Source organism: Procambarus clarkii, chromosome 47 (assembly GCF_040958095.1).
Source record: "Procambarus clarkii isolate CNS0578487 chromosome 47, FALCON_Pclarkii_2.0, whole genome shotgun sequence".
In the NCBI taxonomy this organism is placed as follows: domain Eukaryota; kingdom Metazoa; phylum Arthropoda; class Malacostraca; order Decapoda; family Cambaridae; genus Procambarus; species Procambarus clarkii.
In genome coordinates, this window is record NC_091196.1 from 10,436,509 (window position 1) to 10,455,701 (window position 19,193).

General features: G+C 41.7%; 1 protein-coding gene across 1 annotated transcript; it reads left to right on the forward strand.

The window, feature by feature from the left end:
• The first annotated feature begins 464 nt into the window (after positions 1 to 464).
• Positions 465 to 17,852, forward strand: LOC123763061 (dentin sialophosphoprotein-like). The gene is made up of 4 exons (XM_069301951.1): positions 465 to 892; positions 6,964 to 7,069; positions 7,441 to 7,865; positions 15,521 to 17,852. The coding sequence occupies exons 1-4, from the start codon at positions 465 to 467 to the stop codon at positions 17,850 to 17,852; spliced, it is 3,291 nt and encodes a 1,096-aa protein (XP_069158052.1).
• Positions 17,853 to 19,193: the final 1,341 nt, after the last annotated feature.

The window sequence follows — 19,193 nt, forward strand, 5'->3', positions numbered from 1 at the left end:
TTTGTTTTAAATTCTTGATGCCTTATTGCTACATGTTCTGCATTACATGTTAATTCTTTTGTGTATATTTTTATACATTTTATCTATTATTAAGTATCATATTGTACACTACATGTGAGAACTGTGACCCTTAGTGCCTTGCAAGTGTCTATATGTGCATGTGTGTGTGTGCAGGGTAGAGTGCAGTGTTGATGATATACCACCCAATAACATGAAATGAACTGCAGCACAGGTGCAGATCCCCACCCGGGGCCCCTCCAGTGAGGATCCCCACCCGGGGTCCTCCAGTGAGGATCCCAACCCGGGGCCCTCCAACAGTAATGGTACAGGTCACTCTACAACAGAGGATGATGCTAACTTCCAACTAGTCCAAGGCAGAAACATCATGAAACGGGACAGGTTACAGCGACAGGGTGAGCAGCAACAGCAGCAGCAACATCAACAACAACAACAACAACGACAAGATGAAGATAGTGAGTGGCACACCCCTAATCTTTCCTGCAATGAGATTGATAGCAGCAGAGAAGTACAGATGGATTATTAAGGCCACCCGCGCCCACAGAGCAGAGTATCGCATAGAGAACAGGTGTGTCAGCGCACGAGTGCAGGGTTACAGTGCCCTGAAGTACTTCACAGAGACCAGTCTTGAGTATCAAGGTAAAGATGTTAAATTGTTGGAAGCAAACCCACAGACAAGACAAACTAAAATTATAATCAAGAACTATAGTATTCATGTTGACGTGGAATATCTCCAGGACTATGATCAGATTGTGTGGGTCGAGCGCAACACTGGACCAGGGGGACTGCTCAAAAATCAAGCAATTGCTATGTGGAAGGGAGACCTGCCCCCAGTCATTAAATTACCAGGCATGAGGGCGTGCAAAGTGGAGAGGTATATTGACAGCCCGTCCATATGTGGCAACTGTCAACGGTGGCATCACAGAACGTGGCAATGTGATCGCCCAATTAGGTGTGGGTGTTGCAGTGGCTCTCACGACACCAAGTAGTTTTTTTTTTATTATTATTATTTTCTACCACAGACGTGGCCGGACATTTACAATGCTAACCAGCATATATACATTTTCTTCTGTCCTCCATAGACAGGGTTAGAGATCAGTTAAACATATAGTTCAGGGATTTATTGAACAATCAACCACAGAAGGTGATTCGGTACTTTTAAAATGCTAAGCTAACCTACATACGTAAATACATAGATACACAGATTTACGTATGCCCTACATAAAGTGTTCGAAGTGTCATTAATGCGCATTTACAAAGGTGAAATGCAATTCTGATCAGCTTCCATATGTACTTTATACACATACATATACATACAGACACATATATACGTACTTATACATATATACATGCATATATATACACACACACATGCATTCACATACATTTGTCTCTTTTACTCTGACAGGGTGAGATAGCTGACAGAGAAACTAGTGTGCAATTAAGCACTTAATCACTGAAGGTGATTAAGGTGCTTTTACAAGCTCAGGTTATATAGTTACATCACATACATACATTGTATAAATGATACCTTACATGGTCAATCAAGTAGTGACCATGCCCAGCTTAAACCGGGTGCGGGTGGCAGGGTAATACCTAGATGTGTCAACTGCAAGCAGCCCCATCATGCTTGGAACAGGTATTGCAGCAAGAGGCCTGACTGGCAGGGCTTGAGAAGGACACCGCCGCAAACAACAGGTGGACCAGTGAACAGAGGCGGGAATGGCTCCGTGAACAGTACCACAGCAAACCAAGGTCCAGCCTACAGTAGGCAGACAACAGCCTGGGGTAGTGGTGGAGTGACCCACCACCACCCCACACAGACCCAACCAAACCCCCTTCCTGTCACAAACCCACTTACCTCTATCCCAACCCTATCTCACTCACTAACACAAACCCTACCCCCACCCAACAACCCCATTCCTGCCTCATCACCCATACCCCCTAACGCCTCCCAGTTTACCAGCTCTTCTGCCTCTCAGGCGACCCTCTCTCCCTCCCAACCTACCACTTCCCCTCCTCCTCACTCACCAGCCAACACTTTACTGGGTCCAGGTAAAACAATGCCGCCCGATATGGAAGCAATGATGATTACCAACGTGATAAAAAATCATCCACTCATGCAAGAATTAATGACCAAGCAAAATAATCTTGAGAATATCTTATGTACGATCCAGAAGACCCAGGAGGATATACTTCAAATTCTGCAGGGTCTGAACTTGTCTCAGGCGAGTTCAGTAGGTTGCAACTTGGTGTATGAGGATGCAACACGAGCCACGGCACATAACAGCAAACTCAGTGCTATCGTTGGCCCAGTGAACACATCAACACCAGTGAACGCAACACCTCTAGTGAGCACATCAACACCAGTGAAGGCAACACCACTAGTGAACACATCAACACCAGTGAACACAACGACACTAGAATACACAACACCATTGACCACTGACACCCATACAAACAGTACCACCAGCACATGACGGTGGTGCAACACCACATACAACACCACCAGTGCACACACTCTCACCAGCAACAACAACACCGCACACAGCACATCTGATGACCAACACCTCCACGATGGATAACCACGGCGAAGAAAGTCTCACTATCCTACAATGGAACTGCAATGGTGTTCGCGGTAGACTTAATGACATCATACAATACAGTTGTGAACACCAAACTGACGTCATAGTGCTACAGGAGACACTGGTGGGTAAGGACTTCAACCCAAGGTTCAGCGGCTATCGAAAGTTTTCCCTGCACTCTGGGGACGGGAAACGGGGTCTTATTACCTATGTCAGCAACAACATACCTGCACAGATTATTGATGATCTTCACATGGAGGATGACTATGAAGCTGGGGGTAACCCTTCACTTAAACAATAATGCCCTACATATAATCAACCTATATGTGCCACAGAGTAAACTTGACCTTGACACACTACCTGAAATTGTTAATGAAGAACCTACCCTGCTGGTCGGTGACCTTAATGCCAGGCAACAACACTTTGGTGCCAACTGTCATCATCCCAATGTCAATAGACGGAAACTGTCACTCTATGTCAGGGGTGTGTGAAAACCTTAGAGTCCTGGGTGATGAACAGCCAACTCACCTTAGAGGAGAAAGATTGGACTATGCTCTCCTGCTCAATGCACAGGACACGGATGCCAGTACACACATTGTGCACAGTTTATGTAGTGACCACTGGGCACTGATTACCACCATCGACATGAGCAAGAAAAGGAAAGAGACAAATAAAAGAAAAAGGTTATCACTCGGACCAGATATGAGGCCGCACTTCATAAATAGGATGAGTGACTGGTTCACGGAATACCAAATCCCAGAAGACATTGATACATTTGTTGATGACCTTAATCAACAAATTGAGAGCTGTCTCAGAGCTCCGCGCCGTACGCCTGGGCGAAGTAACCCTCAGAGAAAGAAAATAAAATACTATGAGAACGATTACATAAAGATGCTTAACGCAAATGTAAGGAACATGAGTAGAGAGTACCGGAGACATCCCACTGAAAGTAACCAAGAGCTGTTTAAAACTGTGTGTCAAGTAGCCAGGGAAGAGAAGATTAAAGAGCGGGAAAGACAATGGCTTGAGTTCACTAGCTCTATTGAACGGGAAACATCTGCAAGACAAGTGTGAGCAAAAATTCAGATAGCTAAGGGGGGCAGAGAACAGCCTGCGGCTCACAAAGACCCCCAGGGTAAGGCTGAAGAACTAATTCACAAGTGGAGTGATGCAGCATCCTCCTCCTCCCTCCCTGCAGAAATCAGCAGGGAACAGCTCCTGCCTGGTTGATACCTGGTTGATGGGGTTCTGGGAGTTCTTCTACTCCCCAAGCCCGGCCCGAGGACAGGCTCGACTTGTGAGAGTTTGGTCCACCAGGCTGTTGCTTGGAGCGGCCCGCAGGGCCACGTACCCACCACAGCCCGGCTGATCCGGAACTTCTCTTAGAAAACCGTCCAGTTTTCTCTTGAAGATGTCCACGGTTGTTCCGGCAATATTTCTTATGCTCGCTGGGAGGACGTTGAACAACCGCGGACCCCTGATGTTTATACAGTGCTCTCTGATTGTGCCTATGACACCTCTGCTCTTCACAGGTTCAATCTTGCATTTTCTTCCATATCGTTCACTCCAGTACGTTGTTATTTTACTGTGTAGATTTGGGACCTGACCCTCCAGTATTTTCCAGGTGTATATTATTTGGTATCTCTCTCGTCTCCTTTCTAGAGAGTACATTTGGAGAGCTTTGAGACGATCCCAATAATTTAGGTGTTTTATCTCGTCTATGCGTGCCGTATATGTTCTCTGTATTCCCTCTATTTCAGCAATCTCTCCTGCTCTGAAGGGGGAAGTGAGTACTGAGCAGTACTCGAGACGGGACAGCACAAGTGACTTGAAGAGTACAACCATTGTGATGGGATCCCTGGATTTGAAAGTTCTCGTAATCCATCCGATCATTTTTCTGGCTGACGCGATATTTGCTTGGTTATGCTCCCTAAACGTTAGATCGTCGGACATCATTATTCCCAAATCCTTGACATGCTGTTTTCCTACTATGGGAAGATTCGATTGTGTTTTGTACCCTGTATTATGTTTCAGATCCTCATTTTTGCCGTACCTGAGTACCTGAAATTTATCACTGTTAAACATCATGTTATTTTCTGCTGCCCAATCAAAAACTTTGTTGACATCTGCTTGTAGTTTTTCAATGTCTTCAGCAGAGGTAATTTTCATGCTGATTTTTGTGTCATCTGCAAAGGACGACACGAAGCTGTGGCGTGTATTTTTGTCTATATCAGATATGAGAATAAGGAACAGTAGCGGTGCAAGGACTGTACCTTGAGGTACAGAGCTTTTAACATCGCTTGGACTCGATTTTATCTGATTGACTGTTACTCTTTGTGTTCTGTTCGACAGGAAATTGAGTATCCAGCGTCCTACTTTTCCAGTTATTCCCATTGACCTCATTTTGTGAGCTATCACCCCATGGTCACATTTGTCGAACGCCTTTGCAAAGTCTGTGTATACAACATCTGCATTTTGCTTTTCTTCTAGGGCTTCTGTGATTTTGTCATAGTGGTTGAGTAACTGTGACAGACAGGATCTTCCCGCTCTAAATCCATGTTGTCCTGGATTGTGCAATTCATTGTTTTCCATAAAACTAGAAATTTGATTCCTAATCACTCTTTCAAACACTTTTATTATGTGTGATGTTAGTGCAACTGGCCTATAATTTTTTGCCAAGGCTTTACTCCCCCCCTTGTGCAACGGAGCTATATCTGCAGATTTAAGTGCTGCTGGTATCTCCCCTGTATCCAGGCTCTTTCTCCATATTACGCTGAGTGCTCTCGCTACTGGTACTTTACATTTCTTTATGAATATTGAATTCCATGAGTCAGGCCCAGGAGCTGAGTGCATAGGCATATTATCAATTTCTCTTTCAAAGTCTTCCGAGTTTATGGTAATATCCGTTATATTATCTGCAGCTTGAATGTCATTCATAAAGAAGCTGTCTGGGTCATCAACTTTCATGTTGTTTATTGGTGTGCTAAACATAGCCTCATACTGGCTTCTTAGAATTTCACTAATCTCTTTGTTGTCCTCTGTGTACGTACCTTCATTTGTAATTAACGGTCCAATACTGGTCGAGGTTTTGGATTTTGATTTTGCGTATGTGAAAAAATATTTCGGATTTTTCCTTATCTCTTGTATAGCTTTCTGTTCCAATTCCATTTCCTCAGACTCATATGATCGCTTCAACGTTTGTTCTATTTCCTCAATCTCCCTGCTTAGGCTTGTTTTCCTTGCTTGTGATAGTTGTGTCTGCCGAAGCATTTCCGTTATTTTTTTCCTTCTCCTGTACAGTCGTCTCCGTTCTCTTTCTAGAGTGGTCCTCTTTCTGCCCCTCCTCACAGGTACGTGCTTCAAGCAGACCTTGTAAGCTTCAGCTGTCAGTTGAGCTATTCCCTGTGTGGGAGTTTTGTCGCTTAAGACCGTCTCCCATTGAATGGTTGCAAGGTCTACATTTATTTTTTCCCAGTCAATCCTCTTATTGTTGAAATTGAATTGATTGAATATTCCTTCTCGCTTGTTGGGTCTCTTAGACCTACTACCGTTATTTATGCTAGTTCGCACTTCAATGAGCTTATGGTCTGAGTATGAAGTATCTGAGATTGTGATATCCCTGATTAGTTCATCATTGTTTGTGAATAACAAGTCTAGTGTGTTTTCGTTCCTAGTTGGTTCTGTAATCTGTTGATTGAGCGAGAATTTGTCACAGAATCTCAAAAGTTCTCTAACCTGTGGTTGGTTATTTCCCGGGTCATTCCCTGCTATGATATTTGTGTTTGCCGTTCTCCATCTTAGACTCGGTAAATTGAAATCTCCAAGAAAGATAATATCTGGAGCTGGGTTTGCTAGGTTGTCAAGTATGTTCTCTATTTTGTGCATCTGTTCTGTGAATTCCTCAATCGTTGTGATATGATAACAGAATAATTAGGATAACAAGAGCACTGTCAAGTGATGACCAATATGGGGAACCGATCACAGCTTAGGAAGTAAGGGGCGCTATGAAAAAGGGTAAAAGTACAGCACCTGGTGAAGATGGCATCACCTACGTCACACTCAATGCACTGTGTGAAGTGTCTGGGAATCCACTACTCCATCTGTTTAACAAGTCATTCCTAAGTGGAGTGTTGCCCACACAATGGAAACACGCAATAATTATTCCCATACCGAAGACCAATGACCCTGGTAGTAACAGACCTATCGGTCTCGTGTCATGCACTTGCAAGATGCTTGAAAGGATCATCCTAAACCGACTGTTGCACAAAATAGGCAGGTTAGAGGAGGGGGTCAATAGATTTGTTAAAGGACGGAGCAAAGCAAATTGTATAGTTAATTACTTGGCTAATGAAACTGCTAGGTATTCTGTATTTGTCGACATCAAAGGAGCCTTCGGCAAAGCGCAGGGGATTGCGATCCTGGACGAGCTTGCATGTATAGGTGTCAAGGGAAGTCTCATGAAATGGGTTTGAAGACTACCTCACAGGGAGGAAAGCCAAGGTTCAATGGAGCAGTGTCCAGAACAATGAATATGGAACTCGGGACCCCCCAAGGTGGAGTCTTAAGCCCTACACTATTCAATGTACTTATGAAGGCCATTGCAAATATTGATTTTCCGGAAGGAACATAACAAGTGGGATATGCAGATGATGTCCTAATACAGGCTTCCTCCTTGGGAAAAACTAAACAGGCCATTGAACTCCTTGGAAGGAAATGTATTGAGCTCGGTTTCACTCTCTTCACAAACAAGACGAAGGCATACTCCCATCACAAGCGGAGAGCAAATGAAGAACTGCAAATTAATAGTGTAACACTTGAATGGGTTGACCACTATCAGTACCTTGGCGTCACTGTCGGCTCTAACAAGGGGAAGAAAGAGGAGCTCAACCAACTCATAGCATCATGCAAAAGTCAACTCAGCGCACTGAAAGCTATGACCTGGGATGGACATGGAGCCTCTATTGCCGTGCTTAAAATGATGTACACAGCCTATGTGTGCTCCGTCATAGACTATGCCGCACCAGTTCTGTGCACCTACTCCCAAAGCGATATGAAAGGGCTTGAAAGCACTCAAAATGAAGCCATGCCAATCATTCTTGGAGTTCCAAGAACTGCCAAAACGTTTAATCTACGAGAGGAGTTGTCCCTTCCCAGTGTTAAAAGCAGAATTAAGGAGCTGAATGCTAAGCTTGCAATTAGGATAGCCAGAAATCCCCATGACAGTGATATTGCAAAGAAAAAACAGTTCTGTGCAACTTTCAGGTGGAAACAGGAGAAGCAAAAAATGGCATCATAGATCAGTCTGCTACCTAGAACTTCACCTGCTTGAGCAAGCCTGTGAGCTTCTGCCTGTAGAGAGGTTACCTTCCTGGGAGGATGACTCATGCAAGATTATCATCAATGAAATGGCAACAATAAAATCCAACATGTTACCACAAGAAATGAGGCACAAGTATCTCAGGAAATTTATAAAGAAGCCAGAGATGAACTACATCAAATCTACACTGACGGGTCATCTAATCCTGTCAATGACAGGGCTGGTGCAGCATACACGATAATCAAGGATAATACTTTCCAATGTAGAAATGAAGAAAAAGCGCGTATTGAGAACTATGCCACTTCAACGCAAGCAGAGCTAACTGCCAATGTTATGGCGTTAAGGTTTCTTGAACAGAACACTAATGGTGCAGTGATTTGCTCTGATTCAAAAGCAGCACTGCAAAGCCTAAGTAAAAATCGGACAGAAAATCTTGCAATAATCGCTGAAATTAAGAGAGCTGTGAGAGTACTTACCAATCAGGGAAGAGATGTCTAGTTTCTGTGGATCCCCTCCCATGTTGGAATATGTGGGAATGAACGAGCAGATGTGCTGGCTGCTGAAGGAGACCATATTGAATGCTTCATACCCAAGACTCTACTACAAATTAGAGTATTGTCAGCCAACATCACCGTGACAAGGTAACTGTGGAAAGGAGGATAGAGGCACAAACCAGTGAATCTGTACGCTGGTACAACATGGTTGCAGCTGGCAATCCAAATCATTATGGACGAATAGGAGGAGGACGCGGGAGAGAATCAGTAATAGTGAGAATCCGTCTGGGATTCAAATATCCATGGAGATACGGAATGGAATCGACTGTTGATCAGCAAAGTTGCAGAATTTGTGATGAGAGTGACGGACACCGCCTTGATCACTATCTACGTAAATGTGAACACCTGAGAGACATTAGAAATATGTGTAGAATAATAAACCCCACATTGTTTGAGTTAGGAAAACACTATTTGTCAAATATTGATACTGTTCTTAAAAGATTCCCCCATTTTGCATGCGCAAGATAACGTAAGCTTTTAAGGGTTGACAGATGTTAATCTTCTTGTTTGAGGAGGTGTTCACTTGAGACAGTTAAGTAAGTCCCAGCTGTGTCTGGGTACAAGTGACAGGATGAACAACCCAGCGGGTTTTCTTCCTATTGGGGAGTGTTGTACATGCAGCTATGGCGGTATGTCCACTCACAAGATGAGTGGCGCTGCCCAATAAACTCGCCCCTCGGGGAAAAATAAAAAAAATTAAGAACAGTACTGCAAGGTGGGCAGAAAATCTGTGTCCTATAGACAAAGTCCAAAAATAATGTGACTGCCTTCTGCTTAACTTACCATCAAAACTAAGAGGGCCAAGGTCCAAACACGTGGGTTATTTGACGAAGGGTTCCAGAGAACGTTTGTCACTCAAAAGGTGGCAGATGATCTACAATTAAAGTCTGTAACCCAGGTGGAATTAAATATATTGGGCTTCCTGGCTGGTACAGAACCTCAAGTCTACCAGGTGGTGCAATCATACGTACATTTAGACATCAATGTCCATCAAGTAAAAGCCATCGTTCTAGATACCATTCCAAAGGCCCTTCAAGTACAAGGTCTAGGAGCCACTGCCAAATTCCTGAGAAATATAGGAATAAAACTGGCAAACAAAATTAAGTCTGATCACCTTGTTGGGTATCTGGAACTTTAACTCAAATATAAGAATATTTAATTAAGAGAATTAATATACTCGAAGGACCATCCCCTTTTGAGAGAAGAGGGAAAACAAATAAAGGGATTATAAGACTGACACTGTAGAACCAGTGCCTATGTATGTTAGATTATTTAACAGTTATTTAAAGAGAATGAATGGAATGTAATAATAATTAATTGAGTGTTAAAAGCCTCAAACATCAGCATTGGGGGATATTACTAGAAATTCATATATATCTAGGAACCAGTGTGGTTCGTCACTAGTTCATTAATGAGGTTAGTAAAGGTTATTGAATCTTGATTTGAATGTAGATTCTAAAAAATTATGAAATAATAAATGATCAATTCTATGAAATATTACTAAATCCTAGGAAATAATGAATGCAAACTTATTGAGTACTGAGCAGTAAATTATTGACTTATATTACTCATCTTGAACATTATATGCATGAAAAACACTTATTAAAAATAATAATGGTAATAATCAAATATTCTACGAAACGTGATTTATGTCTTAGCTGTGAGACGACTTCACTAAACCCGTTTCACTACTCGTAGTCTTGATCACAACATCCAAATAAGGAAGAAACACCAGTGGTGAACATCGTAGGTGAAGGAAGAAATACTTGGTTCGTCCTCGCCTACACGCTGTAATCAGGGAAATTTGAGTAACATTTGACTAGGCTAGAAAATTATTCCAATATTCACTGGAATTGGAAACTAAAGTTGAATGAAACTAACATTGTATTTGTGGTCTGCGTATATCTTAACGACAGGCTACCCACGGAAATATACTATAGAGTGATGCATCAAACTACAATGTATACTTAATTAACGTAGGCGTGTTGAGACACTAAGGCCTGCCGGTATCACGTCTGCCAGTCCCTGAAGTTCACTGCTGTGGACGAGTAATTGCGGGACGTGACAATTGAACAGTTTCTAGCACTGTATGACCACGTGTTCTTGATGTAATGGCTGTCACCTGTAGAGTCACGTGAACACCTCGCGGAGCCCTATGCTTGAAAGAACTCCTTCCTCCTGCTCCCGCGCCCGATCACGCATGCGCAGAGACGCTCATAGCTTATTATTTGGGGGAAACGAAGGAGCATAATTTAAACTATCATCACCAATAAATATATTGGATAATAAGACCTGTTCTCGTAAGGCGATTGGTTTAATTAACACTGCACAATTGAACGAGAAAGGTTGACGTGCATTTATTTTACGCCACAGTAATATTTTGCTGGAATAATTAATTTAGTTAAATAGTCGAGCTCAGTACGCATAAGCATGCGAAATGATTATTTCTTTCATAATGAACAATAATTTTAGTAAGAAAAAGTAATTAACTGAACTCTATATATATATCTCCAACATGTGTGGGAAACTTTATGTTAAAACCTGATATCGACGCTTGGCGTCATGATGGCTGGGAAATTTCTGGCTAAATTATGCCTTACTATGGAAACGCTAACGCTGTTAATTCTACGTGTTAGTGTTATTAGTTAATATTAATATTAGGAGTTAGAGGAAAATAATCTGTTGGTTATTTCCAACACACCTTACCGACATAGGAATCCTTGTGGGTGGTGACTTCTATAACAAATTCTTCATTAGCAGACTAAATATCAGGAAATTTACCTGTTAAATTCTGTGGGAGGCAAGATACTCACAGGTCCAGAATTAAGCCTTGAGGAAGCCTATGCCCGCAAACAAGCAATCTATATAAATAAAAATGGAAATGTTCATTTGTTCAAAATCTCTAATCTCCGAAAGTTCTTAACCGATTGCTTTGAAATTTTAACACAATGTTCCATTTGCATCCGAGTGGGGTTTTATATATATACTATATTGATGTCACGTCTGTGACGGGAAAAAACGTGCTTTTTTCAAATATTGTGTTTTTCATGTGAGAGAAATCTTGGAAACCCCCTTTAACGATTGCTTTGAAATTTTGAAACGACGTTGCATTCAAATAGGCGCGTGATTTTATATACCTACAATATACATGCCTCACTTGTGACAGGAAAAAACATTTTTTTTTTTTTTAAACAGTGCCATCTATTTGACGTAAAAGCAACACACGCTGTAATCTCCCTGACACAACATTCCATTCGAATATACACGTGTTTTTATATACCTACTATAAACATGCCTCACCTGTGACAGATAAAAACCTTTTTTTTCAAAAACAGTGCCATCTGTTGCATGTAATAGCAACACACACGCTATACTAAATACATTACGAATTTACTTTAATTTTTATTTAATTATTTTGTGTGAAATTATGTTGGCATTGAGCTGTGTTCTTTACCATACCATTCATTTCATAAGTATAAGTATAGATGCCACACCTGTGACAAGTAAAAACATTCTATTTTTTAAGAAACAGCGCCATCTGTTGCACATAAGAGTCACACACGCTATTCTAAATATGGTACGATTCCATTTCAATGATTTCGATTGCATTGACAAATTAAATTTTCATACATTTTGATTTATTTTAATTTTGATTTAATTATTTTGTGTGACATTGCGTTGGAACTGAGCTATGTTGTTTAGCATACCGTTCATTTCGTGAGTATAAGTATAAATGCCACACCTGTGACTGGTAAAAACATGATTTAAAAAAAAAACAGCACCATCTGTTGCACGTAAGAGGGGAAGGAAACTATCAGGAAGGGGAAAGCACCAAGACATTACGACTATGTAGCACTGGAAAGAAATCAGAATAAGGATTTGGGATGGGACAGGGAAGGGAGGAAGAAATAGTGCCCAACCACTTGGATGGTCGGGGATTGAACGCCGACCTGCATGAAGCGAGACCGTCGCTCTACCGTTCAGCCGAAGTAGTTGGGCTGTTGCACATAATAGCAACTTACGCTATACGAAATATATTTTGATTCCATTTCAATGTTTCCAATTTCATTGATGAATTGAATTTTCATATATTTTGATTTTTTTCATTTTGATTTAATTATTTTGAGTGACATTGCATTGGAATTGAGCTTTGGTGTTTACCATACCGTTCATTTCGTGAGTATAGTTATTTTTTTTCATTGATTTTCATTTCGTTTTTGTTTTTCTTATATTTCAGTGATGGGAACATCAGATCATTTGGGAATGCATCGAACGAGGGAGTGGGGAATGGTGTGGAGGACGAGGGGACGGGAGTGGTGGATGGTGGGGAAGGCCAAGGGGACAGGGAAGTGGGGGGTGATGGGGAGGACGATAATGGTAGGGAGGACGAGAGGACGGGGGAGCTAGCAACGCACATGCGTTGCTGAGCCACAGCAACACGTGGCCGGGTACAGCTATTTCAAATATAAATTATAATTCGTCAGCTGAATACAACTCCAGTAAAAATACTAGGAAATACAGCTGACTATATCAACCAAGGTTGATTTTATTATCATCATATAAAGCTGAAGATGAGCTCATGAAGCTCTGAAGCTGAAGCTGAAAAATAAATTACTAATTATATCAGCAAAAATAATCTCCAGCAAATAAACACAATGGAGCATTGCTGACTATTTAAATCCGACGACTGATTTTGATACAATTATTATTAGATGTTATGTATTCCATGGGGCCTCAGTGGCTAATCAGTGACCAGTAGCCTAAACAAACTATAAGTCACTGTGACCAATATCACTGATCCCTATGCAGTCCCAGAATCATACTTGACTAGTAATTGATTACTTTTAGTCATCAGGGTTAAATCAAATATAATTAGGCTAGAAACTTAGCATCACAAGAGTTAGCAGAAAAATTAAATTGCCAAGAGACTTCCAACCCCTGCATCTCTAGTACGGGTCATCCATCCATCCTGTACAAACTGATGTACAAATGTTTAACTACAGATATCAATTAATCTAATAATTCAAAGGAGTATCAGTGTTCGTTAGTCCTAATAGTAGACTCCGACCCGTGTTCTCCTCCACCCCATCCTCTGAATATGGAGAGGTAAATGTAACAGCACAAGTGAGTGTAATTATGAACTATTCCTAGCTGCCAGGAATTGTACTTATTTTCACTTAGTATTAAACCGTACTGTAAATACACTGTAAATATTTGAGTTTACCTGAAAAGCTGAATAGAAAACCACGACCTAACCTAACCTTCTTAATGTATGAGGACAAGCAATATATTGTTTCTTAATTACAATTAGTACTTAACCTATAGCTATATTGATATTACTTTTTCATAAAACTAATCAAACAAAATTAAAATATTCCAATAAATTGTTAAAGTAACTCAGGATATTTTCAGTTTTTTTATAAAATCTCTATTGTTTAATAAAACTGGAAAAAATTGCAGATATTTAAAACTTGTTTATAGAGAATTGAACTTTAAAATTTCATTCTAAAGTGTCTTAGTGTCACTAAGTGTCAGATTTGAGTGTCTTGTCAGAAGTGAGTGTCTTATCAGAAGACAAGGAGAATAAATGGAGAAGTAAATGTAACAATTCAATTAGTGTAATTATGTACTATTCTTAACAGTCAGGAAATTAACTTATTACATTTAGTATTAAACCGTACTGTCAACATGGTGAATGGGTTGTCTCCTCTCCCACCCACCTGCAACTATGTCAGAAATATCGACACCATTTACTAACTTTCAATACAAAATGCAGATAATATTGCTGCTGATTTTGTACTAACAAATTATCCTATAATTAGTTTACTTATTCATTCATAGGATATTAGAATTTTGAAATTTTCCCCGAGAAAAACAGGACATTATTGCCATCTCACCAGAATATACACCAATAAAAATTAATCTATCAGTTAAGATACCAGTCTAGGGATTACAATTAATAAAAACGTATTCTCTATGACAGGATCTAATAAAATAATAAATAAATAAAATCAACGTCTTTGTCTATAAATGGGCAGAAAATTAAACCAATTTCTAGTGACGTCACTTGATCAAGGAAGGCGGGAGAGCGCCATTGCGAATTGAGAAAACTTCCCGTGAGGATGCACAATAGGCAGCGCTGTCAATACTCACAAACTCAGAGTCATCTTGTAGTCAATCTACTGCAGCGACCTTACTAATTACATTGAGTACCTTGTTTCCAGTTTGAACTAATGTTTTACATAAGTAGGCCTGATAATAATAGTTAATTGCAACCCGGTTATGAGGTAGGCGACCACCCAAAAATGGGTAAGCGTCTCATAATAACTTAACCATAATCAGTGTCATGTCATATTTGTAATTAGGATGTTATTGCATTTGTTACAGTGTTTAATTCTGGCCGGTAACCTGTAATGACCTGAATAAACTAGCAACGCTTCTTGGAACAACACGTGACATGTGATGACGCCATAGTCTGGCCCACACGGAGAATCAGTCTGCTTGATCTAAGTTTTCGAAGTCTGGTTGACCAGGCCACATCCTACAATACAGCTAAGCTGTGTCGACCAGACCACACACTAGAAGATGAAGGGACGACGACGTTTCGGTCCGTCCTGGACCATTCTCAAGTCGATACAAGCACAGCTAAGCTGTGCTTGTATTCTGTTTACTAACCATTGTGGACTAACCCCTTTTAACACATTTCTATTAGTTCATTAATTTCGATTGATAGACTATGTAATTAAATCCCACAACTTCATACAGTCATAGAACTTCATAATATCTTACAGTTCACTTCAATATCATACAGTCCACTTTAATGTCACACAGTCCGCTATTGACATGAATAAACCAATAAATCGATTATAATTAAATTATAAATAATTAAATAAAGTTATTATTAATTATAATTAAAATAAATAATAAAATCCCACGAGTCAGTTTCCCCAACATGCAGAAGTCATGACAACATGACAACAGTGTCAGTATTTCTATTTATAAAGTTTAGTTCCCAGAAATTAAAGTTGTTGTGACTACTACAACAGTAGTAATCCTAGTAATTGTCATGACAAAATTAGTAGTCATGAAAAAAGTAGTTGTAATGACAACATTACTTGTCATGACAACAACACTACTCATGACAACTGCACTAGTCATGACAACAGCACTTGTCATGACAACTGCGCTAGTCATGACAAGTGCACTATTTATGACAACTGCACTATTTATGACAACTGCACTAGTCATGACAACAGCACTTGTCATGACAACTGCACTAGTCATGACAACAGCACTAGTCATGACAACAGCACTAGTCATGACAACAGCACTTGTCATGACAACAGCACTAGTCATGACAACAGCACTTGTCATGACAACAGCACTAGTCATGACAACAGCACTAGTCATGACAACTGCACTAGTCATGACAACAGCACTAGTCATGACAACTGCACTAGTCGTGACAACAGCACTTGTCATGACAACTGCACTAGTCATGACAACAGCACTAGTCATGACAACAGCACTAGTCATGACAACTGCACTAGTCATGACAACTGCACTTGTCATGACAACTGCACTAGTCATGACAACAGCACTTGTCATGACAACTGCACTAGTCATGACAAGAGCACTAGTCATGACAACAGCACTAGTCATGACAACAGCACTTGTCATGACAACTGCACTAGTCATGACAACAGCACTAGTCATGACAACAGCACTAGTCATGACAACAGCACTTGTCATGACAACAGCACTAGTCATGACAACAGCACTTGTCATGACAACAGCACTAGTCATGACAACAGCACTAGTCATGACAACAGCACTAGTCATGACAACAGCACTAGTCATGACAACTGCACTAGTCATGACAACAGCACTTGTCATGACAACTGCACTAGTCATGACAACAGCACTAGTCATGACAACAGCACTAGTCATGACAACAGCACTAGTCATGACAACAGCACTAGTCATGACAACAGCACTTGTCATGACAACAGCACTAGTCATGACAACAGCACTAGTCATGACAACTGCACTAGTCGTGACAACAGCACTTGTCATGACAACTGCACTAGTCATGACAACAGCACTTGTCATGACAACAGCACTAGTCATGACAACAGCACTAGTCATGACAACTGCACTAGTCATGACAACAGCACTAGTCATGACAACTGCACTAGTCATGACAACAGCACTAGTCATGACAACTGCACTAGTCATGACAACAGCACTTGTCATGACAACTGCACTAGTCATGACAACTGCACTAGTCATGACAACAGCACTTGTCATGACAACAGCACTTGTCATGACAACTGCACTTGTCATGACAACTGCACTAGTCATGACAACAGCACTTGTCATGACAACAGCACTTGTCATGACAACTGCACTAGTCATGACAACTGCACTATTTATGACAACTGCACTAGTCATGACAACTGCACTAGTCATGACAACTGCACTATTTATGACAACTGCACTAGTCATGACAACTGCACTATTTATGACAACTGCACTAGTCATGACAACTGCACTTGTCATGACAACTGCACTAGTCATGACAACTGCACTAGTCATGACAACTGCACTAGTCATGACAACTGCACTAGTCATGACAACTGCACTAGTCATGACAACAGTACTAGTCATGACAACTACACTAGTCATGACAACTGCACTAGTCATGACAACTGCACTAGTCATGACAACAACACTAGTCATGACAACTGCACTAGTCATGACAACAGCACTAGTCATGACAACTGCACTAGTCATGACAACTGCACTAGTCATGACAACAGCACTAGTCATGACAACTGCACTAGTCATGACAACAGCACTAGTCATGACAACAGCACTAGTCATGACAACTGCACTAGTCATGACAACAGCACTAGTCATGACAACTACACTAGTCATGACAACAGCACTAGTCATGACAACAGCACTAGTCATGACAAGAGCACTAGTCATGACAACTGCACTAGTCATGACAACTGCACTAGTCATGACAACAGCACTAGTCATGACAACTGCACTAGTCATGACAACAGCACTAGTCATGACAACTGCACTAGTCATGACAACAGCACTAGTCATGACAACTGCACTAGTCATGACAACTGCACTAGTCATGACAACAGCACTAGTCATGACCACAGTACTAGTCATGGCAACTGCACTAGTCATGACAACTGCACTAGTCATGACCACAGTACTAGTAGTGACAACTGCACTAGTCATGACAACAGCACTAGTCATGACAACTGCACTAGTCATGACCACAGTACTAGTCGTGACAACAGTAGTAGCAATAATAACATCAGGAGTCACAGTAATACCAGCAGGCTTCGGTAACGACTGTGAAGTACTTAAGGATATACCTTCACCCTCGTTTCAGTTGTGACATAAAAGCAAGTTTGGCTCAACTTGGTCGCCTGCGGCGGTTGTTTGGCAACACCTGCAGTCATAAAGTTAGGTCCTGGCTTTTAGAATAATGAGATTCCCGGCATAGTGGTGTGTAAACAAGGACGGGAGACCTGCCTCAGAGGACCAGTAAACAAGGCCGGGAGAGCTGCCTCAGGAGACAAGTAAACAAGGCCCGGAGAGCTGCCTCAGGGGACCAGTAAACAAAGCCGGGAGAGCTGCCTCAGGGGACCAGTAAACAAAGCCGGGAGAGCTGCCTCAGGGGACCAGTAAACAAGGAAGGGAGAGCTGCCTCAGGGGACAAGTAAACAAGGCGGGGAGAGCTGACTCAGAGAATCAGTAAACAAGGCGGGGAGAGCTGCCTCAGGGGACCAGTAAACAAGGCCGGGAGTGCTGCCTCAGGGGACCAGTAAATAAGGTCGGGAGAGCTGCCTCAGTGGACCAGTAAACAAGGCCGGAAGAGCTGCCTCAGGGGACCAGTAAACAAGGACGGGAGAGCTGCCTCAGGGGGACAAGTAAACAAGGCCAGAAGAGCTGCTTCAGGGGACAAGTAAACAAGGCCGAGAGAGCTGCCTCAGGGGACAAGTAAACAAGGCCAGAAGAGCTGCTTCAGGGGACAAGTAAACAAGGCCGAGAGAGCTGCCTCAGGGGACAAGTAAACAAGGCCGAGAGAGCTGCCTCAGGGGACAAATAAACAAGGCCAGGAGAGGTGCCTCAAGGGACAAGTATTCAAGGCCGAGAAAGCTGTCTCAGGGGACAAGTATACAAGGGCGGGGAAGCCTTGACAACACGGCCGCCTCTGGGGACGTGTAAACTCATCGCCGCTTCATGGGACGTGTAAACAACGGTGGCGGAAGGCCACCGTTCAGATATCTCCGCCTCAGGGGACGTGTTAACAAGGGCGAGAGGCCTCCTTCCAATCATCACCGCCTCAGGGTATGTGTAAATAAGGGCGGAAGGCCATCTCTCACTCATTACCGCCTAAGGGGATGTGTAAAGTCGAGTAAAGTTACTGCCTCAAAGTTACGCCCTGGGACCTCTGTTATTCATAATATATATAGTAAATGATTTAGTTTCAGGTTCGAGCAGCAATATTTGCAAATTTGCCGATGATACAAAAATCGGGAGGTAAATAAACACGGAAAAAGACTCTGTCACTTCAAGACGATCTAAATAGGGGTTTGAAATGGTCAAAAGATTGGCAGATGCTGTTTAATGCTGAGAAATGTAAAGTTTTGATGCTAGGTAAAGATGATAGAATTACAAGATACG